General features: G+C 45.8%; 11 protein-coding genes across 11 annotated transcripts; 5 read left to right on the forward strand and 6 right to left on the reverse strand.

Moving 5' to 3' along the window:
- Positions 1-77: 77 nt before the first annotated feature.
- On the reverse strand, positions 78-2,937 carry V1513DRAFT_372126 (uncharacterized protein; the record flags this gene model as incomplete). Its single annotated transcript, XM_066894766.1, has 3 exons — positions 78-2,051; positions 2,108-2,334; positions 2,385-2,937. 3 exons carry the CDS (start codon positions 2,935-2,937, stop codon positions 78-80), a joined length of 2,754 nt encoding a protein of 917 aa, XP_066756696.1.
- A 1,263-nt stretch (positions 2,938-4,200) lies between these two features.
- Positions 4,201-6,661, reverse strand: V1513DRAFT_435589 (YjeF N-terminal domain-containing protein). The gene is made up of 2 exons (XM_066896649.1): positions 6,325-6,661; positions 4,201-6,272 (listed from the first exon to the last, which is right to left on the reverse strand). The coding sequence occupies exons 1-2, from the start codon at positions 6,434-6,436 to the stop codon at positions 4,384-4,386; spliced, it is 2,001 nt and encodes a 666-aa protein (XP_066756697.1). The 5' UTR covers positions 6,437-6,661; the 3' UTR covers positions 4,201-4,383.
- A 123-nt stretch (positions 6,662-6,784) lies between these two features.
- On the forward strand, positions 6,785-8,096 carry V1513DRAFT_435591 (Snf7 family). The gene is made up of 7 exons (XM_066896650.1): positions 6,785-6,922; positions 6,981-7,141; positions 7,189-7,249; positions 7,305-7,355; positions 7,406-7,547; positions 7,604-7,665; positions 7,725-8,096. The coding sequence occupies exons 1-7, from the start codon at positions 6,863-6,865 to the stop codon at positions 7,791-7,793; spliced, it is 606 nt and encodes a 201-aa protein (XP_066756698.1). The 5' UTR covers positions 6,785-6,862; the 3' UTR covers positions 7,794-8,096.
- Positions 8,097-8,622: 526 nt separating this feature from the next.
- Positions 8,623-9,685, forward strand: V1513DRAFT_428897 (chitin synthase III catalytic subunit; the record flags this gene model as incomplete). Its single annotated transcript, XM_066896307.1, has 2 exons — positions 8,623-8,872; positions 8,925-9,685. 2 exons carry the CDS (start codon positions 8,623-8,625, stop codon positions 9,683-9,685), a joined length of 1,011 nt encoding a protein of 336 aa, XP_066756699.1.
- A 336-nt stretch (positions 9,686-10,021) lies between these two features.
- On the reverse strand, positions 10,022-12,089 carry V1513DRAFT_435603 (P-loop containing nucleoside triphosphate hydrolase protein). The gene is made up of 8 exons (XM_066896651.1): positions 11,779-12,089; positions 11,683-11,719; positions 11,613-11,623; positions 11,534-11,554; positions 11,391-11,480; positions 11,271-11,335; positions 11,193-11,223; positions 10,022-11,135 (listed from the first exon to the last, which is right to left on the reverse strand). The coding sequence occupies exons 1-8, from the start codon at positions 11,801-11,803 to the stop codon at positions 10,225-10,227; spliced, it is 1,191 nt and encodes a 396-aa protein (XP_066756700.1). The 5' UTR covers positions 11,804-12,089; the 3' UTR covers positions 10,022-10,224.
- Positions 11,997-12,788, forward strand: V1513DRAFT_435605 (uncharacterized protein). Its single transcript, XM_066896652.1, has 3 exons — positions 11,997-12,202; positions 12,285-12,521; positions 12,577-12,788. The coding sequence occupies exons 1-3, from the start codon at positions 12,147-12,149 to the stop codon at positions 12,620-12,622; spliced, it is 339 nt and encodes a 112-aa protein (XP_066756701.1). The 5' UTR covers positions 11,997-12,146; the 3' UTR covers positions 12,623-12,788.
- Positions 12,648-14,468, reverse strand: V1513DRAFT_435609 (initiation factor 2 subunit family-domain-containing protein). Its single transcript, XM_066896653.1, has 3 exons — positions 13,815-14,468; positions 13,098-13,764; positions 12,648-13,044 (listed from the first exon to the last, which is right to left on the reverse strand). The coding sequence occupies exons 1-3, from the start codon at positions 14,349-14,351 to the stop codon at positions 12,836-12,838; spliced, it is 1,413 nt and encodes a 470-aa protein (XP_066756702.1). The 5' UTR covers positions 14,352-14,468; the 3' UTR covers positions 12,648-12,835.
- Positions 14,469-14,526: 58 nt separating this feature from the next.
- On the forward strand, positions 14,527-15,221 carry V1513DRAFT_435611 (uncharacterized protein). Its single transcript, XM_066896654.1, has 2 exons — positions 14,527-14,707; positions 14,780-15,221. The coding sequence occupies exons 1-2, from the start codon at positions 14,545-14,547 to the stop codon at positions 14,968-14,970; spliced, it is 354 nt and encodes a 117-aa protein (XP_066756703.1). The 5' UTR covers positions 14,527-14,544; the 3' UTR covers positions 14,971-15,221.
- Positions 15,095-16,454, reverse strand: V1513DRAFT_435614 (porphobilinogen deaminase, dipyromethane cofactor binding domain-containing protein). Its single transcript, XM_066896655.1, has 4 exons — positions 16,107-16,454; positions 15,995-16,051; positions 15,784-15,940; positions 15,095-15,733 (listed from the first exon to the last, which is right to left on the reverse strand). The coding sequence occupies exons 1-4, from the start codon at positions 16,360-16,362 to the stop codon at positions 15,226-15,228; spliced, it is 978 nt and encodes a 325-aa protein (XP_066756704.1). The 5' UTR covers positions 16,363-16,454; the 3' UTR covers positions 15,095-15,225.
- Positions 16,455-16,682: 228 nt separating this feature from the next.
- V1513DRAFT_422475 (glycine cleavage H-protein-domain-containing protein) lies at positions 16,683-17,445 on the forward strand (the record flags this gene model as incomplete). Its single annotated transcript, XM_066895978.1, has 4 exons — positions 16,683-16,902; positions 16,957-17,010; positions 17,062-17,286; positions 17,354-17,445. 4 exons carry the CDS (start codon positions 16,683-16,685, stop codon positions 17,443-17,445), a joined length of 591 nt encoding a protein of 196 aa, XP_066756705.1.
- An 83-nt stretch (positions 17,446-17,528) lies between these two features.
- On the reverse strand, positions 17,529-20,513 carry V1513DRAFT_461665 (uncharacterized protein). The gene is made up of 2 exons (XM_066899902.1): positions 20,218-20,513; positions 17,529-20,154 (listed from the first exon to the last, which is right to left on the reverse strand). Exons 1-2 carry the CDS (start codon positions 20,423-20,425, stop codon positions 17,771-17,773), a joined length of 2,592 nt encoding a protein of 863 aa, XP_066756706.1. The 5' UTR covers positions 20,426-20,513; the 3' UTR covers positions 17,529-17,770.
- Between the last annotated feature and the right edge of the window lie 202 nt (positions 20,514-20,715).

Genomic DNA, 20,715 nt, shown 5'->3' on the forward strand with positions numbered 1-20,715 from the left:
CATCACATTCCGGCACCAAAATGGTTCCACATATCAAAATTATTCAAAAAAGCAAAGCAAAAATGAAATAAAAAAACTCATAACATCGGCGGTGCAGAAACTTCCCGCCGCGCGTCCCACCACTGGAACAAAAGCTCGTCTAATTTCGAAGACGCGAGATCGACAATCCTCGTCGCGTCTCTGAACGACGACGCCAAAGCCGGATGTACGATCTCATTTCTACTAGCGGCATGCAGCATTAACGACACAAGGTCCTCGTCCGCGGGAGCTTGCTGGTCAGTGTCGATGTCGTCGTCGCTATGCCGCTCGAATGCCGCGTTGCGTTCATGTGGCGGGCTGGACCGCGATGACGAATCCCGCCCCCCGCTGCTGTCCGTGCTGCTTCCAATAGTGCTTGCTCCGTCGTCGCTCGAGTTGCTGTAGCTCGCGAGCAAATTCGTCGCGGTGTAAAATGTGTCGTCTTGGGTGGCTTCAGTAGTCACCGTGTCGTCCTGCAGATTCGACCCGCCAATGGCATCAAGATTGTCGTCTACTGACGAGTATTTACGCTCATTTAGCGACTCCGTCTCGGGATCGTAGCCGCCATACCCTGCAAATGGCTGCATGATCGCAGTTGAGGTATCGCTGTACATGGAATCGTATGTTGGCGTCCGTGTTCGTGCCGCGAAAATTTGATCATACGACGGTCGCAAACTCTCTTTATCCTCTTTCTGCTCACCCAAACTTCCACTCGCAGCATTCTGGACCTCGCTATTCCTACCCTCCATGGCAAGAACGGATGCGGACAATGAAGAAGGAGTTGTTGATCGCACAGAAGTCTCCTCGCTGCTTACCGACGGCCTCGCCTGCATCATCGCGTTGCTTTCGGAGCTCTCTAGCGAAGTTGACGATTGTGATGTTTTTTTCTTGAAAATATTGCCTAGTACGCCGTTGCCGCCGTTGATGCGATATCGGAGCGAGAGTTTGTCAAGCGACGATTTGGTGTTCAGAAGTCCGTTGGGCTCTTTTCGGCGCAGTTTCGTCCGGCTGCTTGCAGTCCACTTGTGTCCGCGCGTGTTTGAAACGGGTTCTGCCTTGGCTGGAGTGGCGGCGGTTTGGCGAAGGACTGGTGGTAGACCTGAAGTGGTCGGTGTTGATGAAGGCGGACTCTGAGCATCCCTTTTTGCCGATTGATGTAGGCTGCTGGAGCCATGCGAAGGAGTCAGAGGATGTTGGAAAATGTGTCGCTGGGTTTTGCATGATGAGGGAGACGCCGCCCTATATGTCATCGACGTAGCAGCTGAAGATCCTGTGAACGCTGCTGCTGGTTCTGCGACGCCATCAAATGCAATTGCTGAGAGCTGCATCGTATCCTTCGATCGAGGAATGGACGCTGCGAATGATACCGCAGGCTCGACGGCCACTCGTATGTCATCCTCTGCTGCCTGCTCGACAGCGTTGGATACCACGGCTTCCGCTGGCATAGACTGAGTATCTAAGAACGTTGTGTTGTCTTCATTGGTGTTGGGGGAAAGTACTTGAGCTTCATCCTCACGGACCGACGTTTCACATCCAGCATCACCAATGAACGGATCAACGGCCAAGTCAGTATGCATGCCGGTATAAGCAGACGCATTGTCGACATCCATATCATCTCGCAGTGTAGTATCTGTATCTAACGTCTGCTCTTCGTCGTTGTCGTGAGTTATGTCAACTGCTGTGATCTCCACCGTCTCTTCGACACCTTCCGGCATGTGGTCGATGGTTTGATCAGTTATAACAACTTCTTGGACAATGTTAGCGTTGACATTTTCTTGTTCTTGCTCCAACTCCTCATCGCTCGCACCGTCCTCATCAGTCTCGCTATCCTCATCACCCATAAGCTCGCTCTCTTCATCACTAATGTAATAGCCTTCTGGTGGGTCGTAAAAGGTAGGCGCAGTAAACGACACAGTCTTATTACTCGTTGTAAGAAGCGCAGTAGTCGCGGCTTTCTTAGGTCGGAACCGTTTTAATGGATTTCTGGATCTTTCTGAAGACGTCCTCGTCGAAATAACGTCGCTGGCAACAATCTATGCTGAGTGAGTGACCAAACGCGCTAGAAGAGAAATAGCATAGAATAGCATACGTCGATATTTCGGTGCTTGTTTAGTCGAGCTAATCGCTCGGAAGGAGTCTCAATCTTCTCGGCCGGCAAGTATCCAATTGTCGAGTCCTTTATCATCCTCACCAGCCACCAATACTCATTGGAGTCGTCTAGCAAAACCATTGCGTCTCCCTTAACTGCGTCCGCGTGGCCATTTTGAGTAGCTTTGAATGTATGAAGTGCGTATACAAGACTCAAATCAATGTCGGCTAACAATGAGTTAGATAAACTCATCCAAGGAGTACATCAACATACTCACATTCATCTTGTATGGATGGACTAGAGGATAGTTCAAACCGATCGTCCTCGTCTTGTTCGTCGTCTTCCGCATCATCGTCGTAATCCGCAATGTTGGCCTCGCGGTTGTCATGCATCGGCTCCGCTTCAGTAGACTCATCCATATCATACTCACTCAGTATTATCTTTCTGGTTTCGCTAAGATCGGTCGTGATATTGTCCGCCATCTCAGGCACGTCATCTAGATCCTCGTGCGCATCAGGATAATGCGTTGCCATTGAATCGTCAAATCCCGTGCTGAATGATCCCACATTCTCAGTCTCGTCCCGACTGCTGTCGCCGCTGCATTCAACATCGACAACATCAAGTTCTTCTTCTTCATCATCATCATAATTGTCGTCATTGTAGATTAATATTTCGGGCTCGACAACGTGCACCGTAGTGTCTAGAATTTTGCTGACATGTTGGGTCGAGAGCGCGTCTTGTGCAGCCGCGGCCGCGGCCGCTCTGTCGGCAAGAATCATGCCTTGCAGCGTAGATGAGGACTCTGACGCTGAGGTTAGCAATAGAACCATTAGAGACTAGAATAGCGTAAATTTGGTTTGTAGCTGGTGTAGTGACGTGTTGCGGTAAATCACGTACACAGAGCGGAGACAAGTCACAATGCGCTCAAGTCTAATGCGCTCTGACAAGAACAGGAGCAAACGACAATAAAATCTGGAGAACAAGTATTAAAAAACACGAACCTGCGAAGAGCGGGGAAGAGTACGGTTGTGTCATTGTACGAGCGCGCGATGCTGATAGGGGTGGACATGAGACTGCCGTTGGCTTTGTGTTGAAATGACACCCACGGTTGACAAGCGAGACACTGGTAGCGCCAGAGCGAGAGTCTCAGCCAGACGGACGTGTCAAAGATAAATCGAGCGGCGCCGAACAAGGCGTACAGAATAATAATAATAATAATGATAATTGCAGTAATGAACAATTAAGGGGAATTCAAGCGCGGTGCTCGGCAGCTCGTATTGATTTTTTTGCTGGACAATAGACGCGCCGACTCACGCGTGCCCCATCTTTGTTCAAGTCTCCTGAGGCAACATTCTTTGTAGCGCCTTGTAAATAAATAAAGAACCCTTGCCGCCCGTGTCATGCCAAATCATCACGTGCAAAATATCGGGTTAGGGCAGTCAAACACGCTACATTTCACGAGATCGATTAAAATCTGTATTACTGAACATTTCATATTCAGCCTCTCTAAGGGTCTTTGTATATATCACTCGCCGCGTTATTGTCAGCGAAAAAATCACGCCTCCCCCACCACCGGTGCGGGGTAGATGTTGTCGCTGATTCGCATCAGATACCGTATTCATAATGGATATCGGGTGTATTGTCATCATTTTTCGCTGTATGTGAAGGGTTCCAATTAAGAAACTGATGTCTCTTTCATACATAGAACTATTGAACTCATACTCCACGGATATCGCATGCAGAACTACGGACAGCTCCGATGCATCTTGACCCCACACCACATTTCGATCCGGCCTGCGCTTCTTCCCCAGCCTCGTAACGTTGCGCGAATTGGAAAACTGTTACTCCATCTGTCACCCCATAGTCATAAATGTTTGCATTGTTTCTTGTGGACTCTGATTCAATCCTACTAGATTAAAATGGCAACTTTAACGTCAGACGCGTTGATCGTCATGGTGTTTGTCGTCACCGTGGTTATGGCCATTCGCTTCGCCAATCAGCCGACAGCTGTTTTCCCCTTACTGATGAAAATATACGGGGAGCAGTAGTTATATTCTGGCTGTGAATTCTTGACTTTACTCGTTTCGCAGAATCCTCAATCGTTACATGCAAGTTGAGGCATATAGATGAAGTCAGCAAATGAAATTGTGCTATAGGGAGCAATCGACTGTATAATAGCTTCTGGACGTCTGTGCAACAGAATAGAAACAAATATTATATTACCTAGCGACCAAGAAGTTTACAACATCGTAGCCAAGGCACTGCAAAACTTCAGCTCATTCCAATCCAACTCCAACGACCCATTCACTTCCAAATATCACTCCATCTCTAGCTTCATCATTCGACCGTAGTCCATCCAACACTTTCTTAAAGCATCGATTCGGAATGCCAATATCCGCTACAGCAACATCCACGTCCAACTGTGCAACTTCTTCGGCGTACTGTAAGAATCGCGGCATACCAGCGGCCGGCATACCCAGCGACAAAATCCATTTCGCCTTACCCATATTGTTCACCATAACCGTTCCCGTGTCTGGATCCATTCCTGCAGGAGCATCGACTGCCAATACTGGAGCTCGCTGGCTTGAAGCCCATTGTCCTGCTTCGTACATCCATCCAGGAACCCCCGCAAGTCTTGCAGTGGCATCCATCCTAATATCTAAGCCTTGAAGAGCATCAACAATAACTTCGGGAGGTGCATCCAGGACCTTCAACGTGGCCTGCAGAACATCCAGCCGTGAAGTGACTTTGCCGCCCGCTGCCTTAAACGCACGCATTTGCTGCTCAATGCTCTCCTTCGGTGAGGCAAGTTCGGATGAATCGTCAGTAAATAGTACGACCACTCGTACACGTCTGTTGACAAGCATGCGAGCGCCTGCAATTGCGCGAGCGCCAGTCTCGTGATTACCGACAAGCACCACTACAACCGGCAAGGCATTAGGCTGTATCCGTCTGCGCTCAAATCGTCGCTTGCCGCCCAAAATTTGAATCGCAAGTTTGGCTATGGCTGAACCAGCATTCTCCGTCAGCTGCACAGGGTGCAAAGAATACTGACTCACTGCGGCTTTTTCTATGGCTGCCATCTGGGCAATCGAGAAAGTCGGGCACACAAATGTCGTACCATGATCACTTCCCTCGTAAATAAGTCGCCTTGGCGGCGAGGAAAATTGCAAAACCGGAGGCGTGACATTTCGACTACTTGATGTTCGTGACATTGCATGTGAAACCCGGCGAAGCTGTTGCTCTTTAATGGCTTTGTCAATCTCACTAACTTCTTCTTCAGCAGGAATACCCGTTGCGCTCTCGTCTTCAGTATCTTCATCCTCAGATGACAATCCTTGCCATTCTGACGACTTGGTAGCGAGAACATTCTCCGTAGGTAAAAAGTCCTTCCTAGGAGGTCTTTTAATCAATTCGCGTATTCTCTGCTCTTGCAGTTGATGCGCAGGAGCCCCATTAGCATCTCGCCGATTAAATGACACTAATCGAGCACCAGGGTCGGTTTTGTCAGCCAGCCTAATCTCATCAAACACCGATTTCTTGTCAAATCTATCTAAATTGCCTTGAAAGTCGAACTCCGTATCTTTGTATACAGATGTATCTTCACTGGCCCATCCTTCAATATCTGCGTAATAGCCTGTTTGCCTGCTCTGCCGCCCGGAACGTCCATTTCGTCGATCGTTCCCAATAAAGGGCTGAGGGACAAAAGTGGCTGACGGTTCCCTCAGGTGAGTTTGCCGCGATTGTCTTTCGCTGGTCGAGCGTTGCTTATTGGAGCGCTTAGGCCTTGGTGACCCGTATGACGGTACATTGGCCTTCGACTTATTGTCATCGCCTCCATCGTCAATATCGTACGTGTCTTCTTCTTCAAATGACTCTGAGTCATCTGTTTGCCGCCTGGATCGTATGGTGTTCGGAGACATAGCGAAAGACGGTCCGCCATATGAATTTGCAGTCGCTGACGATAGAGACATAATAGCCGGGTCTTGCAGAGAATTTGACGGAGCTGACTGCGATGCCTCCGGTGCTGGCTGTTTCTTTTTCTTCGATTTGACAGTCCTCTCTTCGGCACGAACTCCAGCCGCCTTAAGAATCTGAAGATCGGCAATCTTGCTACCATCTATCACGCGAGACGGGACATACGCTGAAGTCCCAGTATCAAAAACTGGACGTCATAGTTAGAAATCACCTTCGTCGAAGTCTAGCAATGCACTTACCGTTAATAAGGCGTAGCTTACTGCCTGTGATCTCGGACACTATGCCTTGAAACACTATTCCATTTTGGAGCTGGACGCTCACCTTAAACCCTATATAGTTATCCGCCGACATTTGTGCGTTCCGTTATCGATGGCTTCACGGAATCGAAGTTATTGCTAGAGGATCCGCAACAGTATTAATCTCTGAAGTGCCCAAGCCAGTGGAGTTGGATGCTACTTATGAACGGCCAGTAATGAATCGGACCTATCCCAAATTGTCACTCAAATTAATTTGCAAATAGAGAGGTGGCAATTAATGAAAGATGAAAATACTGAAATCCAACTAGCTTAGATAGTAATTCCGAGTGGCACAATCTTTACTTAGCCTGCCTACGACTAAGAAATGCACTCAGGGGTTTCTCCAATTGTCGGGTACAACCCTAAAGCCTAATTCCGAGTTGGTCGAGTCGACATGTCCCAAAACGTATCTGGCAACCATTCGCTGCTATTGTTCGTAAACTTGCGTGTATATAACACTGTGGAACTTGGATTTGACAGAATGAACGTTATAGAATGGGTGTTTGGTAGGAGCCAAACGCCTCAGGAGCGTCTTCGCAAGGTACGTGGGTTATCTTAAGTATGCTTAATCACAAAAATGAGCTCATTCAAGACTACAGCATCAACGAGCACTAGAGAAAGCACAGCGTGAACTTGACAGAGAGCGTCAAAAACTTGAGCAACAAGAGAAGAAGCTAATTGCAGATATCAAAAAGTCAGCGAAGGCCAATCAAATCGGCGCTTGCAAGATTCAGGCCAAGGATTTGGTACGGACAAGAAAGTATGGGACAACTGTTAGAAGCCTTCCTTAACTAACCACTGAATTAGGTACACACAAAAGTTCTATCAAATGCGCACCCAGTTGCAAGCCGTGTCATTACGAATACAGGTATATCGCAAAGCTATATTGGGGACATTTGTATAGGTGCTGAACTGAAATGCAGACTGTCCGAAGCAATGAACAAATGATGCAGAGCATGAAGGGAGCTACGAGGGTAACTCTGATTAGCTTGTGACGATTGATGACCCAATTAACTATGATCAGCTATTGGGCTCCATGAACCGTAGCATGAACCTCCCTGCGCTGCAAAAGATCGCCATGGATTTTGAACGAGAGAGCGATATCATGGACCAACGGCAAGAGATGATGGATGATGCCGTAGACGATGTCATGGAAGATGATGAAGGTAATCACTACTCCTAATCAGGTCATTTTTGGAATGCTAACAATGCCGTCTTGCAGAAGAGAGCGAGGAAGTTGTTAATCAAGTCCTCGATGAGATTGGAATTGATCTATCTCAGGCGGTAAGTCACAAACTTTATGACAACAACGAATATACATGTCTGCTGACCGTAGAGTTTAGCTCGGCGAGGCCCCAAATGGACACAGTGTGAACACCGCAGAGGGAGTGCAAGAGTCGTTGCGGTTGTAATTTATTGTTTATTGCGCTGGTTCTGGTTCACTACAGTACAGTAGCGCGGAACCATGGATTCCCAACAGTAGATACTAATCTACCATAAGCGAAGTTGTTTTGGCTAGTAATATCTGACACTTGTCGGTGGTTTGGTATAACACTTTAGGCTTATCAGTTTGTAGCCTCTATGTTTCAGTGAGCGTGTTATTTGTTGGTCTCCGAGAATTTATTTCTAGATTTTTTGAGTGTCCATTGTGGATTCTTTGTTATTGAAAGCATGGTTGACGCATATTACTCCGTCGATCTGAATTCTTCACACTGTATTCAACTACGTGTCTTTGCCCCACTAAGACGGATTGGGTAAAAGAAGTCAAAACAAACGCCATTCGGAACGTTCGTACATAATCTTACAGCTACACTTCAAGCATTATGGGTCGGACATCATTGGCATGGCTTGACCAATTCCGAGTCATCGTCAATGTTTACAGTTTCCGTTTACGACTGATGTTCAGCTACGACCCCTTGTCTAACACCGCTACACATTTTACCCCGTGCGAGGCGCGCGCGGTCTCGCTAAAAATAGCGGAGCCCTAACTGCTTCAGAATCGGCTGTAAGTGTCTATATCTCACCGTAATTAAGGCATATAGACCAAATTAATTGGGTATACATACCAGCCATCTTCTGCACGATTTCAAGGCATGGCTTCCACAGGACCATCTCTCATTCAAGATCCTATAATCACAATCGCTACTGCACTCACTAGAATTTAGTTAAATGATTAACGCACTTGTTTGTCTTATTCCCGTATAGTCTTTAGGGTGCGATTATAGTCGACCCAACACAGCAATGGGGTTCGGCGATTTTGATTTTCTTTGCGAGCGGGCTCCTGTTCCTCTATGCTCACTTGTTGGACCTTCCACTGCAAGCGAGGAAAGTGTTATGGTAGCTAATGGCGTCGCAGCGTCATGCTATGCGCGTAGTATCGATGTCGCAAATACGGTTATTTTCCAGACCGGCACTGCATTTATTAATATTGCTGCTCTTGGAATGACTGCCATGATGGTTTTCAATATCAGATCGAAATATACTGCAGTTGGTAAGAGATCGTCATGAGTGAGCATCTTAGCACGTTCATGCTAATAATTCAGGTCGGAAGGAGCTTCTTTCATTTTTTTATCTTTATGCGATTCTCACGGTCATTTCTCTTTGCGTTGACTGTGGTGTGGTTCCACCAGCCTCTCATCCTTACCCCTACTTTGTTTCCGTACAGAATGGCTTAACGTCGGCGACATGCTGGTGCCTCATGGTTAACGGTTTCGTGGGATTTCAGCTGTACGAAGACGGAACAAGACTGTCATTATGGATACTACGGCTCATCTCAGCTGGTGCATTTGTACTCTCTTTTGTGGTGTCGATACTCACATTCCAAAGCTGGGGTGGCCAATCACCAAAAGACACGATGGCACTTTTTGTCGTTCTATATATTGTCAACGCTGTCGTTCTTATAATATACGTTGTGTCGCAGATTTTGCTGGTGGTGGGCACGTTGGAAGACCTGTGGCCTCTTGGAGATATTGCGTTTGGGGTCTTTTTCTTTGTCGTTGGTCAGATCCTGCTGTATGTCTTCTCTAACCGCTTGTGTGAGGGCATGAAGCACTACCTTGATGGTCTTTTCTTTGCGACACTGTGCAATCTCTTCGGTGTTATGATGATCTACAAATACTGGGATTCTATTACCAGGGAAGACCTCGAGTTCAGTGTAGGAGCTAAGCCAGCTGCGCCAATGTCCAACCCATGGGATGTTAAGGAGTATTACGATGACGACAGACGTCCATATGGCAATGACGGATCGGAGTACACGGGATCGTTTTATGCACTTAACCGCAATAGCAGCATGTATCACATTTAGGCACCTGTGGGGTAGATGAACACCAGTCTAACAGAGGACATGATGACGCGTAGGATGCCACGAGCGCGATTGGAATAAATTTCGGAGTTTTGGGGATTTCTATAATTTATTTTACGACGAGTGCCATGGGCAATGTCTTGTATTTGCATGGATCGGAGGTCTGCATAGACAATTAGAGCCATAGCCAACTCTATTATACGTTTGATTATCTGTATTTTACGATTTCGCATTATTTCGACGGCTTACTTGAGTTACGAATTGGTTCTAGTATGAATGTGTCATAGAGTTAGGTTTGGTACTGTTATTGATGTTATATTATTGCTGTTTGATCGTTCGGTTTCGGTATTTGTATTTTTAGCGTATTTTTAAGATCGCAAATAGCCCTATTCGGCATATGGAGCCACCTATTCTAACGGACAGTATTTCGCCATAGGTTAACTTGGCGCAAATTAGAAGTACATATCCAAGTCATTGACAAATAAATACAATACATTAACAACTGTAATTGTACAATTCCATCGCTCTTTCCCCTTGTGTTTTTAAACCATCTCGCTGACGTTCATTGGCATTTCATCTATCTGAGTACTGTAATACTGCTCAATATCTCTGAGAATCGAGACATCCTCGGTCGTCACGAAATTGATAGCAACACCTTTACGACCGAACCGACCAGATCGACCGATTCTATGGATATAATTTTCACGATTCAGAGGAAGATCGTAATTTATCACTAGGGAGACTTGCTGAACGTCGATGCCGCGAGCCCATACATCGGTTGATATGAGGACACGAGAGTTTCCTTGTCTGAAGTCTTGCATGATTGCATCTCTGTCCTTCTGAGGCATTTCACCATGCATGGATGCAACGGTAAAATTAGCTTCCTTCATTTTCTCGGCAAGCCAATCCACTTTTCGGCGAGTGTTGCAAAAAATAACCGCTTGTGTAATAGTCAGCGTCTCGTAGAGATCGCAAAGCGTGTCAAACTTCCATTCCTCTTTCTCCACAGCAATAAAGTATTGCTTTAATCCTTCTAATGTCAACTCGTCACGCTTGACCAGAATTCTCACCGGATCGGTAGTAAACTTATTCGTCATTTCAAGAACATCGTACGGTAGAGTGGCCGATACCACTATAACTTGTGTGGATGGCGGCAGGTATCGATAGACATCATAAATCTGGTCCTTAAAACCACGGTCAAGCAACTCATCAGCTTCGTCGAGAATAAGCATTTTTATATGTCGAGTTCGAAGATTTCGGCGTCTTATCATATCGGCCACACGCCCTGGGGTTCCTGAAACGACGTGCTGTCCAAAGTCTAACTTTCGGATATCCTCGCCAATTGAAGTGCCTCCAATGCAAGCATGGCATTGAACGTTCATGTAATTGCCTAGTGCAAGTACGACATTTTGGATTTGAACTGCGAGTTCGCGGGTAGGGCTGAGAATAAGAGCTGAGAGAAATTAAAATCAATAGCGATCGTCGTAGTTTGATGGCTAGGGCCACATACCTTGCGTCTCTCGTAATTTGGTATCGATAGTCTAACCCCTGTTAGTAGATTTCGGGAGCCCACTAAATTTTTTAGTACCTGTAGCAATGAGATAGAGAATGTGGCTGTCTTGCCGGTACCTGATTGAGCTTGGGCGATAGTGTCTAAATTATTGGATCAGATACGGACTGAGTCTGAGATGAGCAACTATATCTTTACCCCTTCCTTTCAGTATCTGAACGATGGCTCTACTTTGAACTGCACTGGGTGTCTCGTACCCGTACGCGTAGATGCCTCGTAATAGGTCTTCTAAAATAGAATGTTAACATTCAAACCACTCCTGTAGGAACGCATGGTCGTACCTTTCAAACCCATAGACTCGACTTCAAATAATGCCGGTTAGCAACCAACACGTGTCTTAATGAGCATGAGTATACATACAAGTAGGGACACTAAATTGTCGTCAGTAAGATATAAAAGAAGTTAAAAAAATTAAAATAAATACACATACACCTCTACGTCCTTAGACGTCGCGAATTCCATCTGAGCTAAAACATTCAAACGATTAGCAGGCCATCTGCGCGGAATCGGCTTGATCCACACTCACAATCTGCCTTTCGATCAAAACTCATTTTCAATTTCTCGATCGATCCGTAGGTCTCTGTAAGTGCAACAAGTAATTTTTGAGGACAAGCAAGGTCAAGAAAAAGGTGCAAACTGGCAATGGTTGGTAACAACTCATGGATGGGGATCTCGTTTTGCGAGATTGTCTATGGGCAGTGGTGAAGCAAATTCTTGTCCCAAACCCACAGGGTCTGCTGGACGTTGCACCACCAGAAACGTGATTCAGGCGGACAATAATTTTCGAAACTTTTTGGCAGTCGGGCTAAAATATATCACACAGTTACTGCCTTACAGATATACCCGGTTGAAAAACCAATTTGGTACATTTACTTCTAATTTATTCTATATACAATGCTGTACGAGCTAGTTGGGATTGCGCGTGTCAGCACGATGAAGGAAGTCAGAGAGTAAGCTTGGATACTTATTATTACAGCCTAATAACGAGGCAGTTAATTTGACGGTCGTATTCTAACTCAATTTGTGTAATAGTATCGTGCGCACTATGGGAGAGATTGTCATAAAAACTGGAGGCGTCGTTCGACGAGTCGACTGGCTTGGCCGTCAATTCTTGCCGAATGTGGTAGGAAAGCACCAGCAGCTTCATTTTGCTGGTCATCATTTCACAATGGTATTCGACTCAAGCATAAAGACGCAAAGAGATATTTATGAGTTGTTACGGGTTGACGCGCGAATGGTTAGAGTAACACGGATAAATTCTGCCAGAAAGTAAGTGGAAATTTTTGTCAGTCAAATGAATGAGAACTGAGAAATTTTCCTACAGTTTGAAAGAACTCGCAAAGGTTAGACAGAAGCCAGGAATGGTTTAATTGTCGCATTAGATCAGTTAAGTGATGGGCACACGGATGTTGACGTGGTTTTTCGGTATGAATTGTACATAGGATAGGAATGCTACAGACGGAATAGACACAGAACTTTTCCCCGCTACATTATATTATACATGCGCCTTGACACCCCAGTCTTCCATCTCTTCGCCAAACTTTACCGGAGGGATCAGGACTCTCTATCCATTTTATGCAATACTAAGCCGAGTTGTATTCTCGGATAATAACCGGGACTGAACTCGGAGGAAGACTTCCAACTTCCGTGACAATCTTCTTGATATATTCCGGTGGCGTCAGGTCGTAAAGAATGTTCAATAGCTTGAGGTTCGGTAAATCCCTCCAGTTCTTCAATGGTCCAGGCTTTGGCGCCGAATCGATAGATATATTCATCAAATCATCCGGAGAGCCTGGAAGACTGTTAGCGCCGTTAACGTATTGTTTACAAAGACCCATTTCATACCAAGCTCGTTAAACGTAACAGAATCCAGTTGTACTCGATTTGAAAACTTAATACTCTCACAGCACACAATGACCGGAATATTTTTTCGTTTGGCACTCATAGCGACCAAGGCAGTTCCAACCCTCGAATACAGCTGGCCGTTAGAAAGTATGGCGTGAGCCCCTAAGAACACACTTGTAATGTCATTAAGAACATATGACAAGCCGGAGATCAAAACGTATTCGCACCGAAGGCCCGCATTAGACAGCCGGCGCACCATCTCCTTGCCTTCATAGAACGGCCGCGTATCCACCACGACGACACTGAACTCGATGCCACGTAAATCGGCCTCCAAGAAGACTTGCTCAACAACAGCTGACCTGGAGAAAGTCAAAATAACGTCTCCTTTGCTTATCTGCTTAACAGCTGACTGCACAATAACTCTATCCGCCACTTCAATCTTATCTCGAATATAAGTTTCGATTTTTTCCACTAGAGATTCTCTCGCTTGATCATCTGAAATATCAATGCTGACAACAGATATTTCCTGTTTAAGCCACCGAATAGCGTTACCCATCGTGATACTGAGAGGTCGCGCGGTTTTAAGGAAGTCAATTTGGCGGCTTAAGTGGTTTGTCAGGTTTCGGCTCAAGGTAGTGCCGGCCGGAGTTCGATAATCCTTGATAACCTACCTGAACCGTTAAACATGGTCTCAATTAGCAAAATGGTAAGACGTACCGTCTGAAACGCGCGTAGAGTGGCTCGACACCTTGCGCTTGATCCAATAACGGTGTAAGAAGCGAATTGAAGTGTAAGCGCCAGAATCGCAGGGTGGATATCTTTAGCAGCATCCGCCGTTCCAGACCGTCTAGTGATTTCCAAATGCTTGAACAAACCCACTCGTTTGTCAAGAATATCAGTTCCATGGATTGCCGTGCCTTGAATCGTCAACGACGAAATCGCATTACCAGCAGTAACATTTCCCACACTGTTGGTCGATCCTCCGGCTCCACTGCTAGCGTTGCCTGCACCACTGGCTGTTCTGCCTGGCTTCGCCTGCGATTGCACTCGCGCCTGTGCAACTGCTTCGGGAGGCGGTTTGTTTGACTTCCCTTGCTCAGACACCCTGGCTGCCCTTCGTGCGGCCTTCTCTGCCCTGCGCTGCTTCACTTCTTGAGCCTCCGCATTATTCTTGTCCTTCCCTTTCTGCTGCTGACCCTTAGCGGTAGGCGTCCCTGATGGAGCTGGGGCCGCTTTGGCAGATAATTCAGGCATGGTCGAGAATCAGCACAAGTGGATGCTGCGACAACTTTAGAAAAGATCGCTAAGTTTCAAATATAGTATCAGAGAGTGTCACAAAGTCAGATCAGATCCAGAATACGCTATGCAAACTATTTCGTTGGACCATTTTGAAGGGCAGCGAGTGCAACTCTGTTACTCCAATTATAGGCCGGGTAACGAGGAGTTGATGCAAACGTTAATGGCTTCTCGAGAATTCGCGGGAGCCAATCACTGCCAGGTAATCTCACGACAACTTTCAGGTGCCAATTATCATTCGCGCATAACAGCAACCCTTGCCAGGTCATCTATAATCGTAATGGCTCCTTCGATTCTAAGTTATATGGCTCTGGGTATGTGATTTTGTGTAGTGGAAGTTTTGATGTTGGCTGTGGACAGGTGACTGACACATAGGATACATTCAGGTGCTTTTGTCCGATACTTTCAATACGGCCTAACTGGACGAAAGATTTACACTGACGGCATACCGCTATTCTTGTACACTACTGGGTGGACGGCGATCTGCTGTGGCGGGTTAGGATATGGTATTAATAAACTTGCTGAGACCAAGAAACAAGCGCTTGCGCGGAGCTCCGCCGCCAATATGGATGCGTAAATGAAGAATGCGCGAGGAAATAACGAAATTTGATCTGCGGAGTTTTCCAGTGTACAGTCATATCTAGTGAATGGAGGGCTATGGAAATGGACCAATTGATAGATGGATATTGAACTGCGAAGGATGGTTAGCAAGTTGACAAAGTTGGCGATGGCTACTATGTACAATATATTACACAAGGATGTTAGTCATATATCATTTAGATGCGGCCAAAATTTAATACGATGCTGTACATAATGCAAATTTCGAACAGCTTCAGTTCTGACTCAACTTGTCGTAGTTGATCTTCTCGAGAATCGCACCAGCGCCCTGAGATAACAAACCTTGAGCAAGATCTTTACCCATCATTTCTGCCTCGTCTTCAGTTTTAACCGTTCTCGACAATTTGCTGATGGCAGCCTCAGTCCCGTCAACACTAATAACGCATGCCTCAATGGTGAGGACACCATCAGGAGAAATTGTAGACTCGACGCCGAGCGGAACAGAGCAGCCACCTTCCAGCTTCCTCATCAAACTCCTTTCTGCCGTGCATACAAGTGTCGTTGGAATATCTCTGATTTTATCTAGAAGTGTTCGCGTGAATTCATCGTCCTTCTTAATCTCGATACCGAGGGCACCTTGACCGACTGCATATAAGACATCCGGTGACGAAAGGTACTGCGTAATTTTATAACCTAGATCAATTCGTAGGAGGCCAGCAGCAGCCAGAATTAAGCAAGTATATCCCTGCTCCGGGTCTTCCAATTTAGCTAATCGAGTATTGCTAAGAACGAGTGAGCAAGAAATTTAATATACATTTAGGTTCAGCCTCACATGTTTCCTCGTACGACTTTGAATTGAAACTGCGGGTATCGACGCCGCAACTGTGCCGTCCGTCTAATGGATGATGTTCCGATTACACTATCTGGTGGCAACTCTGATAGGGATTTATACGCGAGATCCGATCGTACAACCAGAACGTCTCGTGGGTCTGAAGAATATAAAATCAGCATAAGATAGCGGTATGATTAAATGGTAATATTACCTGCTCTGTCAAGGACAGCACCAATCTTGAATTCGTCCGGAAGGGTCGTGGGGACATCTGTAGGATTTAGTTAGTTGAATCCTACAGGTAAGCTGAATTCAAACAATCATACCTTTAAGCGAATGCACAATCATATCGATTGACTCAGGTCCAGTAGATACCAGTAGCTCCTCAAGTTCAGAGGTCCACAAAGACTTCCCACCAAATGAATACAGAGCTTTGTTCTGCACATTATCACCCAATGTAGTCTTGGTGACTATCTCAAAGTTGTAGTCTGGGAACTGCGCTTTCAGAGTTGCTGCTACAATCTCTGCCTGAGCAACAGCCAATTTCGAGGTTCTCGAACCAATCCTGATAGACTTCGACATTGTCGTATCGCTAGCGGCACTGTAACGATCTGGGGAACCTAATGGATATGTTGCAGTGAAGAAACGTGTAAGTTAGAATGCCTTATCCGAAACCTAACCATATATAGAAATTGATTGTCATTAGCTGAAGCCACAATGTGTGGCCAGGCAATTCGGTACCATACCCACAGAGATTTGTAACACTGATGTTAGTGTTCGGGTATGTTTATTTGGCCAGTGCAATGGGCAAGAAAACCGCGGACCCGAGCCGACCTCATCTCATCAGGAGAATTCTTTAAAATTTCCGATTTCGCTTAATGTCGTGCCAGAAGAATATCCTAATGGCCTCTATTAGACCGGCCGCAATCAGATCGCGGCTTCCTGTCGTCGGGAGATCGGCTAAATTCGTTCCTCTTTTAAGCAATAGATTCTATTCAAAGACGACCCCGAAGACAGTTGCGCCGCTGTTTACTGTCAGCCGAACTGCACCATCTACAAGCCTCTTTAATGTCCTAGGTCGTCGCAGTTATATAAAGAGCAATGAGGAAGAAACCCCTGAAGGTACGGTCCCCAGCTCGGTTTCGACAGTTTTGCTCAGTTAATTTACGGTTGTAGGATTGAGGTATACAGAGGAACATGAGTGGCTAGCTCTTGAGGACGGAAATCTCGGTAGGTAGTAGGAGGTTATGGTATTAGTGTTCAGTACTAATATGATCGTAGCTGTTATTGGCATTACCGGTTATGCATCCAAGGCTCTGGGTGACGTGGTCTACGTGGAGCTTCCATCAGTTGGTGCTAGCATCGTTGCTGGTGAACCTATTGGTGCGGTTGAGTCAGTTAAGTCAGCCAGCGATATCTATTCTCCAGTTTCCGGAGAAATTATTGAGATCAACGAGCAATTGGATAAGAAGCCAGGTCTCGTGAACGCTGAACCCTACAGAAGAGGTATGATGTTTCTGGCGAATTGGGTCACTGATGTAAGTACGATTTTACTGACTTGTGTTGATCTTAGGATGGATCTGCAAGATTCTGATTAAAGACACTACCGAGTTGGAATCAATGATGGATAACCACAGATACCAAACTTTCATTGCATCATCATAAAATATTACTTGTGGGACCACGATGTGCTACTAAGGTTGTACATGACGCAGCAACGATCTAAGAATATAAATATATTCAACCAATAGAAGTAGAATTGCAAATTCTCCACGGTACAAGAATATACCAATATTTATTGGTTTTCACAATATACAGAAAAGACAAGCAAAAACTTATATACAAGTCAAAGGGGATTGATACTATATCAACATTTATGTGTTACCAATGCAAGTTCATTATCTGCTGCAGGCAATACTCGCAAAATACGCCACATACAAATAACCCAATAATTGTAGCACCATGGCTTGTAAATCATAAACTGTATTATCTAAGCGTCCGCGGAACCTCCAGTGATTACAGCTTCCAAATCCAACTCTGAAATCATGCCCCGATTGCACCTTGAATCTTCATATAAACGGGAGAAATATCTCAAAGATTCCTGTGCATGACTCATCTGTCTGGTCCGCTCATTCTTCTGAGATGCCTTTTCATCGAGCAACTGCTGGAACGCACTTCTCAAATCCTCTGCAGGGTACTTCAACACTTTTCTGCACTCTCCTGAAATTCTATCTGAATTCGTGTGAACATAGTCAACGCTCTCCAATTCTCGTTTCAACTTCTTGGCAAGCTTTCTCGGAACGACATTCGGTATATCCGAGATAACGTACACGGCGCCACACACAATCAAGAGTCCAAGTGCTGGCACTATCCACTTTTGGAGATTTCGAAGTCCTACTATCGAAGATGCCTTAACAATCCCGCTTGCCACAGTAGATGGAAGCCCAAAGGCTCCTGTGCCGGCGGCAGTTGCAAGCGTTATCGACATTCCCAACCCAGAAATCTTTTCTTTCTGGTCTAATTCGATATAGTCTGCGAACTCAATAGCCGCTGACACTGATCCACGAGCAAGAAGATCTTTTCTTCGCGAGAACATAAGACCGTTGTTGAAAATCTTCTCAGTGTAGTACGCCGTACCCTGGAAATGCTGCAATCCAAGGTTCTGCAAAAAAAGGAAGCCACTCGTTGTTCTCTTCCTGGCAAATTCCTCGCATTCGACTACGCTCTGTTGGATCGAGTGTAGCATCGCATCCCGAGTATCCGCGGCATAAGAATATAGGGAAAAGATTCCAGGATACTCAACATATTTTTTAGTACCAATCTCAGCGACGACATTCTCTAGCCTATATCTTGTATGCTCATAGACTGAAGTGACCAATTTTTCGATGTTACTATCAACCTCCTCGGAAATCTTCACGCTGTTTTGGAGAGACATTTCATAAACCGGAGTGATATCGGCTAACTCGTCCTTAAGTCGCTGGATTTCGTTTTGCGAGAGTTGCTCGTTGTAAGAAGCCAGAGCTTCAAGATCTCCCAGAACATTTAGCAAGTAAGTCTTAGCGGGAGCTAGCTTTGAAATCGCGCGCTTCTCAAGGACAAAGTTTCGCAAACATCGTTCCAGATTTTCAAAATCAAGTGCACTGTCATCATCGTTATTGGCACCCCCGTTGCCGTCATCTCCATCATCGTTACCGTCACCATCATCATCATCATCGGGGTAAGATTTGGGGATCTTGTTCGAGCTCACGAAGTGCACTAAATCGTCCGAATCATTGTACGTCCTCGGTGAAAGTTTTGCCACTTGCTCCAAAATCAGCCGAGAACATCTGTTCTTGTCACGAATATTGTCAAACCTATTGACAACAATGAATATAAAAGCCTTTTCATGTGCCGCATTCCAAATAAACTCCTTCGCCGATAGAGTGAAATGATTTTCGGCACTGACGACGAACACAACGACGTCGATCTCTTCCTGTCGTGCGAAAACTGCAGTGGTCTGCATCGAATCCATATTAAGACCTGGAGCGTCGATAAGAGCGATATCGACAACGCCATTTCGTAACAGGCTTTGCTCTGGCGCGCGTTTATCTTCGATATAGATTTTAAGAAGCATATAAATTTCAGGACTAACGGCTAAACGCTCAAGCTGTGAAAGTGGAAAAACATCGTAGGTTCGTTCGTCCTGTCTGTTGTAAGTCGAACCGTGCGGAATAGCATGAACTTCCTCGACGCCATTATTGGTTTGTGCATCTAAAACTTCGCAGAAGACATTTGTGCACGGCTGTTGGTCCTCCGGTAGTACATTACGGCGCAGCAACGCGTTACAAAACGTCGACTTTCCCGCATTTAAATCACCCGTGACCAACACTTTCGACGACGTATCCTCGATACGCTCACGTAACGAAATGAGATGCTTAAGAGCTTGCGTAATTTTACCATCAAGTAAGGAAGCAATTGCAGACTTCTCGAGACTGCCAACCAGCTCAGCCGGTGATGCCCCGCCGAGTTTGAGATCCAGCTTGAGAACGTTGAATTCATGGGACAGTTGTGAGCTCATTAACCGAGGTAGTTCAGAGGACGGCGACAGCGAAACCAGTGTTGCCTTGTCGTGATTAGATGATGACAATGGCAAGTCAGTAGCGACGCGCCGGAGTTGTGCTGGACGATCAGATGAAAGTGACATTGGTATGTTCGATGAGTTGACCGGAGCATTGACACTTCTGAATGCAGGATATTGAGCGGGCCATTCACGATTCATAGACTGTAATTCCTTAAGCATGTTCATAACAGTCGAAATGGCACGACCAAGAGCTGACCGGTTTTCATTGTAGTGAAGCTGCTGGACCTGATATTGTAGGACGCGCTGCGTAGTGTCTACTTGCCATGGTTAGCGACTTCGTCTTTCATCGCTTCATCCCTTCCCACAAATCGACAAACCTTCACTTCCACTACTCAATATCGAACCAGGAATCGACGTTAATGGCACTGTATTACTAGAAACGAGTGTTGGTCTCTCAGGCTTTTCTTCCGAGTAGACCGACGCTCCATAACCAGAATCGTGTGCCGAGATATAGACTTCCCGCTGAGTCGATCGTCGATTAGAGGGACCGGGAAGGTCGTCTATGTCAAAATATGAAGACGACATGGCCGCTTCAACAGAAAACCGACTGTGTATCCGAGCGGACGGAGACGTGTGAGTCTGACAATGTAAGAAGGTGAAATTCAGATAAAGATTGAGGATTTTAGTTGGGAATTCTGAAGTACTGGGGTCAACTTTAGATACTCCAGGGTACTAGAGTACAGAAATGATATTAACTTCGCCCCTAATATTTCGTAAATTTGCCCCAAAATAAGCTGTATTTCGAGCTGTGCTGGCGGGTGGAAGCTGTGTCTGGCGGCCACTGAGTGTTGTTTTTGGCCTAGATGAAATAACTA

The sequence above is a fragment of the Lipomyces chichibuensis genome (genome assembly GCF_038497645.1).
Source record: "Lipomyces chichibuensis strain CBS 12929 unplaced genomic scaffold V1513scaffold_1, whole genome shotgun sequence".
Taxonomy (NCBI): Eukaryota; Fungi; Ascomycota; class Lipomycetes; order Lipomycetales; family Lipomycetaceae; genus Lipomyces; species Lipomyces chichibuensis.

Coding starts and splice junctions, on each gene's coding strand:
- V1513DRAFT_435605 (XM_066896652.1), top strand. CDS start 12,147: ATGCTGTACGAGCTAGTTGGGATTGCGCGTGTCAGCACGATGAAGGAA. Junction 12,203..12,284: donor ACGATGAAGGAAGTCAGAGA/GTAAGCTTGGAT, acceptor TTTGTGTAATAG/TATCGTGCGCACTATGGGAG. Junction 12,522..12,576: donor CGGATAAATTCTGCCAGAAA/GTAAGTGGAAAT, acceptor ATTTTCCTACAG/TTTGAAAGAACTCGCAAAGG.
- V1513DRAFT_461665 (XM_066899902.1), bottom strand. CDS start 20,425: ATGTCGTCTTCATATTTTGACATAGACGACCTTCCCGGTCCCTCTAAT. Junction 20,155..20,217: donor ATTGAGTAGTGGAAGTGAAG/GTTTGTCGATTT, acceptor CATGGCAAGTAG/ACACTACGCAGCGCGTCCTA.
- V1513DRAFT_435589 (XM_066896649.1), bottom strand. CDS start 6,436: ATGTCGGCGGATAACTATATAGGGTTTAAGGTGAGCGTCCAGCTCCAA. Junction 6,273..6,324: donor TAAGCTACGCCTTATTAACG/GTAAGTGCATTG, acceptor TATGACGTCCAG/TTTTTGATACTGGGACTTCA.
- V1513DRAFT_435611 (XM_066896654.1), top strand. CDS start 14,545: ATGCAAACGTTAATGGCTTCTCGAGAATTCGCGGGAGCCAATCACTGC. Junction 14,708..14,779: donor TCTAAGTTATATGGCTCTGG/GTATGTGATTTT, acceptor GGATACATTCAG/GTGCTTTTGTCCGATACTTT.
- V1513DRAFT_435614 (XM_066896655.1), bottom strand. CDS start 16,362: ATGTCGAAGTCTATCAGGATTGGTTCGAGAACCTCGAAATTGGCTGTT. Junction 16,052..16,106: donor GATTGTGCATTCGCTTAAAG/GTATGATTGTTT, acceptor TAAATCCTACAG/ATGTCCCCACGACCCTTCCG. Junction 15,734..15,783: donor AAAGTCGTACGAGGAAACAT/GTGAGGCTGAAC, acceptor ACTCGTTCTTAG/CAATACTCGATTAGCTAAAT.
- V1513DRAFT_435591 (XM_066896650.1), top strand. CDS start 6,863: ATGAACGTTATAGAATGGGTGTTTGGTAGGAGCCAAACGCCTCAGGAG. Junction 7,356..7,405: donor GCATGAAGGGAGCTACGAGG/GTAACTCTGATT, acceptor AACTATGATCAG/CTATTGGGCTCCATGAACCG. Junction 7,666..7,724: donor GAATTGATCTATCTCAGGCG/GTAAGTCACAAA, acceptor CGTAGAGTTTAG/CTCGGCGAGGCCCCAAATGG.
- V1513DRAFT_435603 (XM_066896651.1), bottom strand. CDS start 11,803: ATGAGTTTTGATCGAAAGGCAGATT. Junction 11,720..11,778: donor TTTTGATCGAAAGGCAGATT/GTGAGTGTGGAT, acceptor TGAATGTTTTAG/CTCAGATGGAATTCGCGACG. Junction 11,336..11,390: donor TCAGATACTGAAAGGAAGGG/GTAAAGATATAG, acceptor CCAATAATTTAG/ACACTATCGCCCAAGCTCAA.
- V1513DRAFT_435609 (XM_066896653.1), bottom strand. CDS start 14,351: ATGCCTGAATTATCTGCCAAAGCGGCCCCAGCTCCATCAGGGACGCCT. Junction 13,765..13,814: donor CTCTACGCGCGTTTCAGACG/GTACGTCTTACC, acceptor CGGTTCAGGTAG/GTTATCAAGGATTATCGAAC. Junction 13,045..13,097: donor TGTTACGTTTAACGAGCTTG/GTATGAAATGGG, acceptor ACAGTCTTCCAG/GCTCTCCGGATGATTTGATG.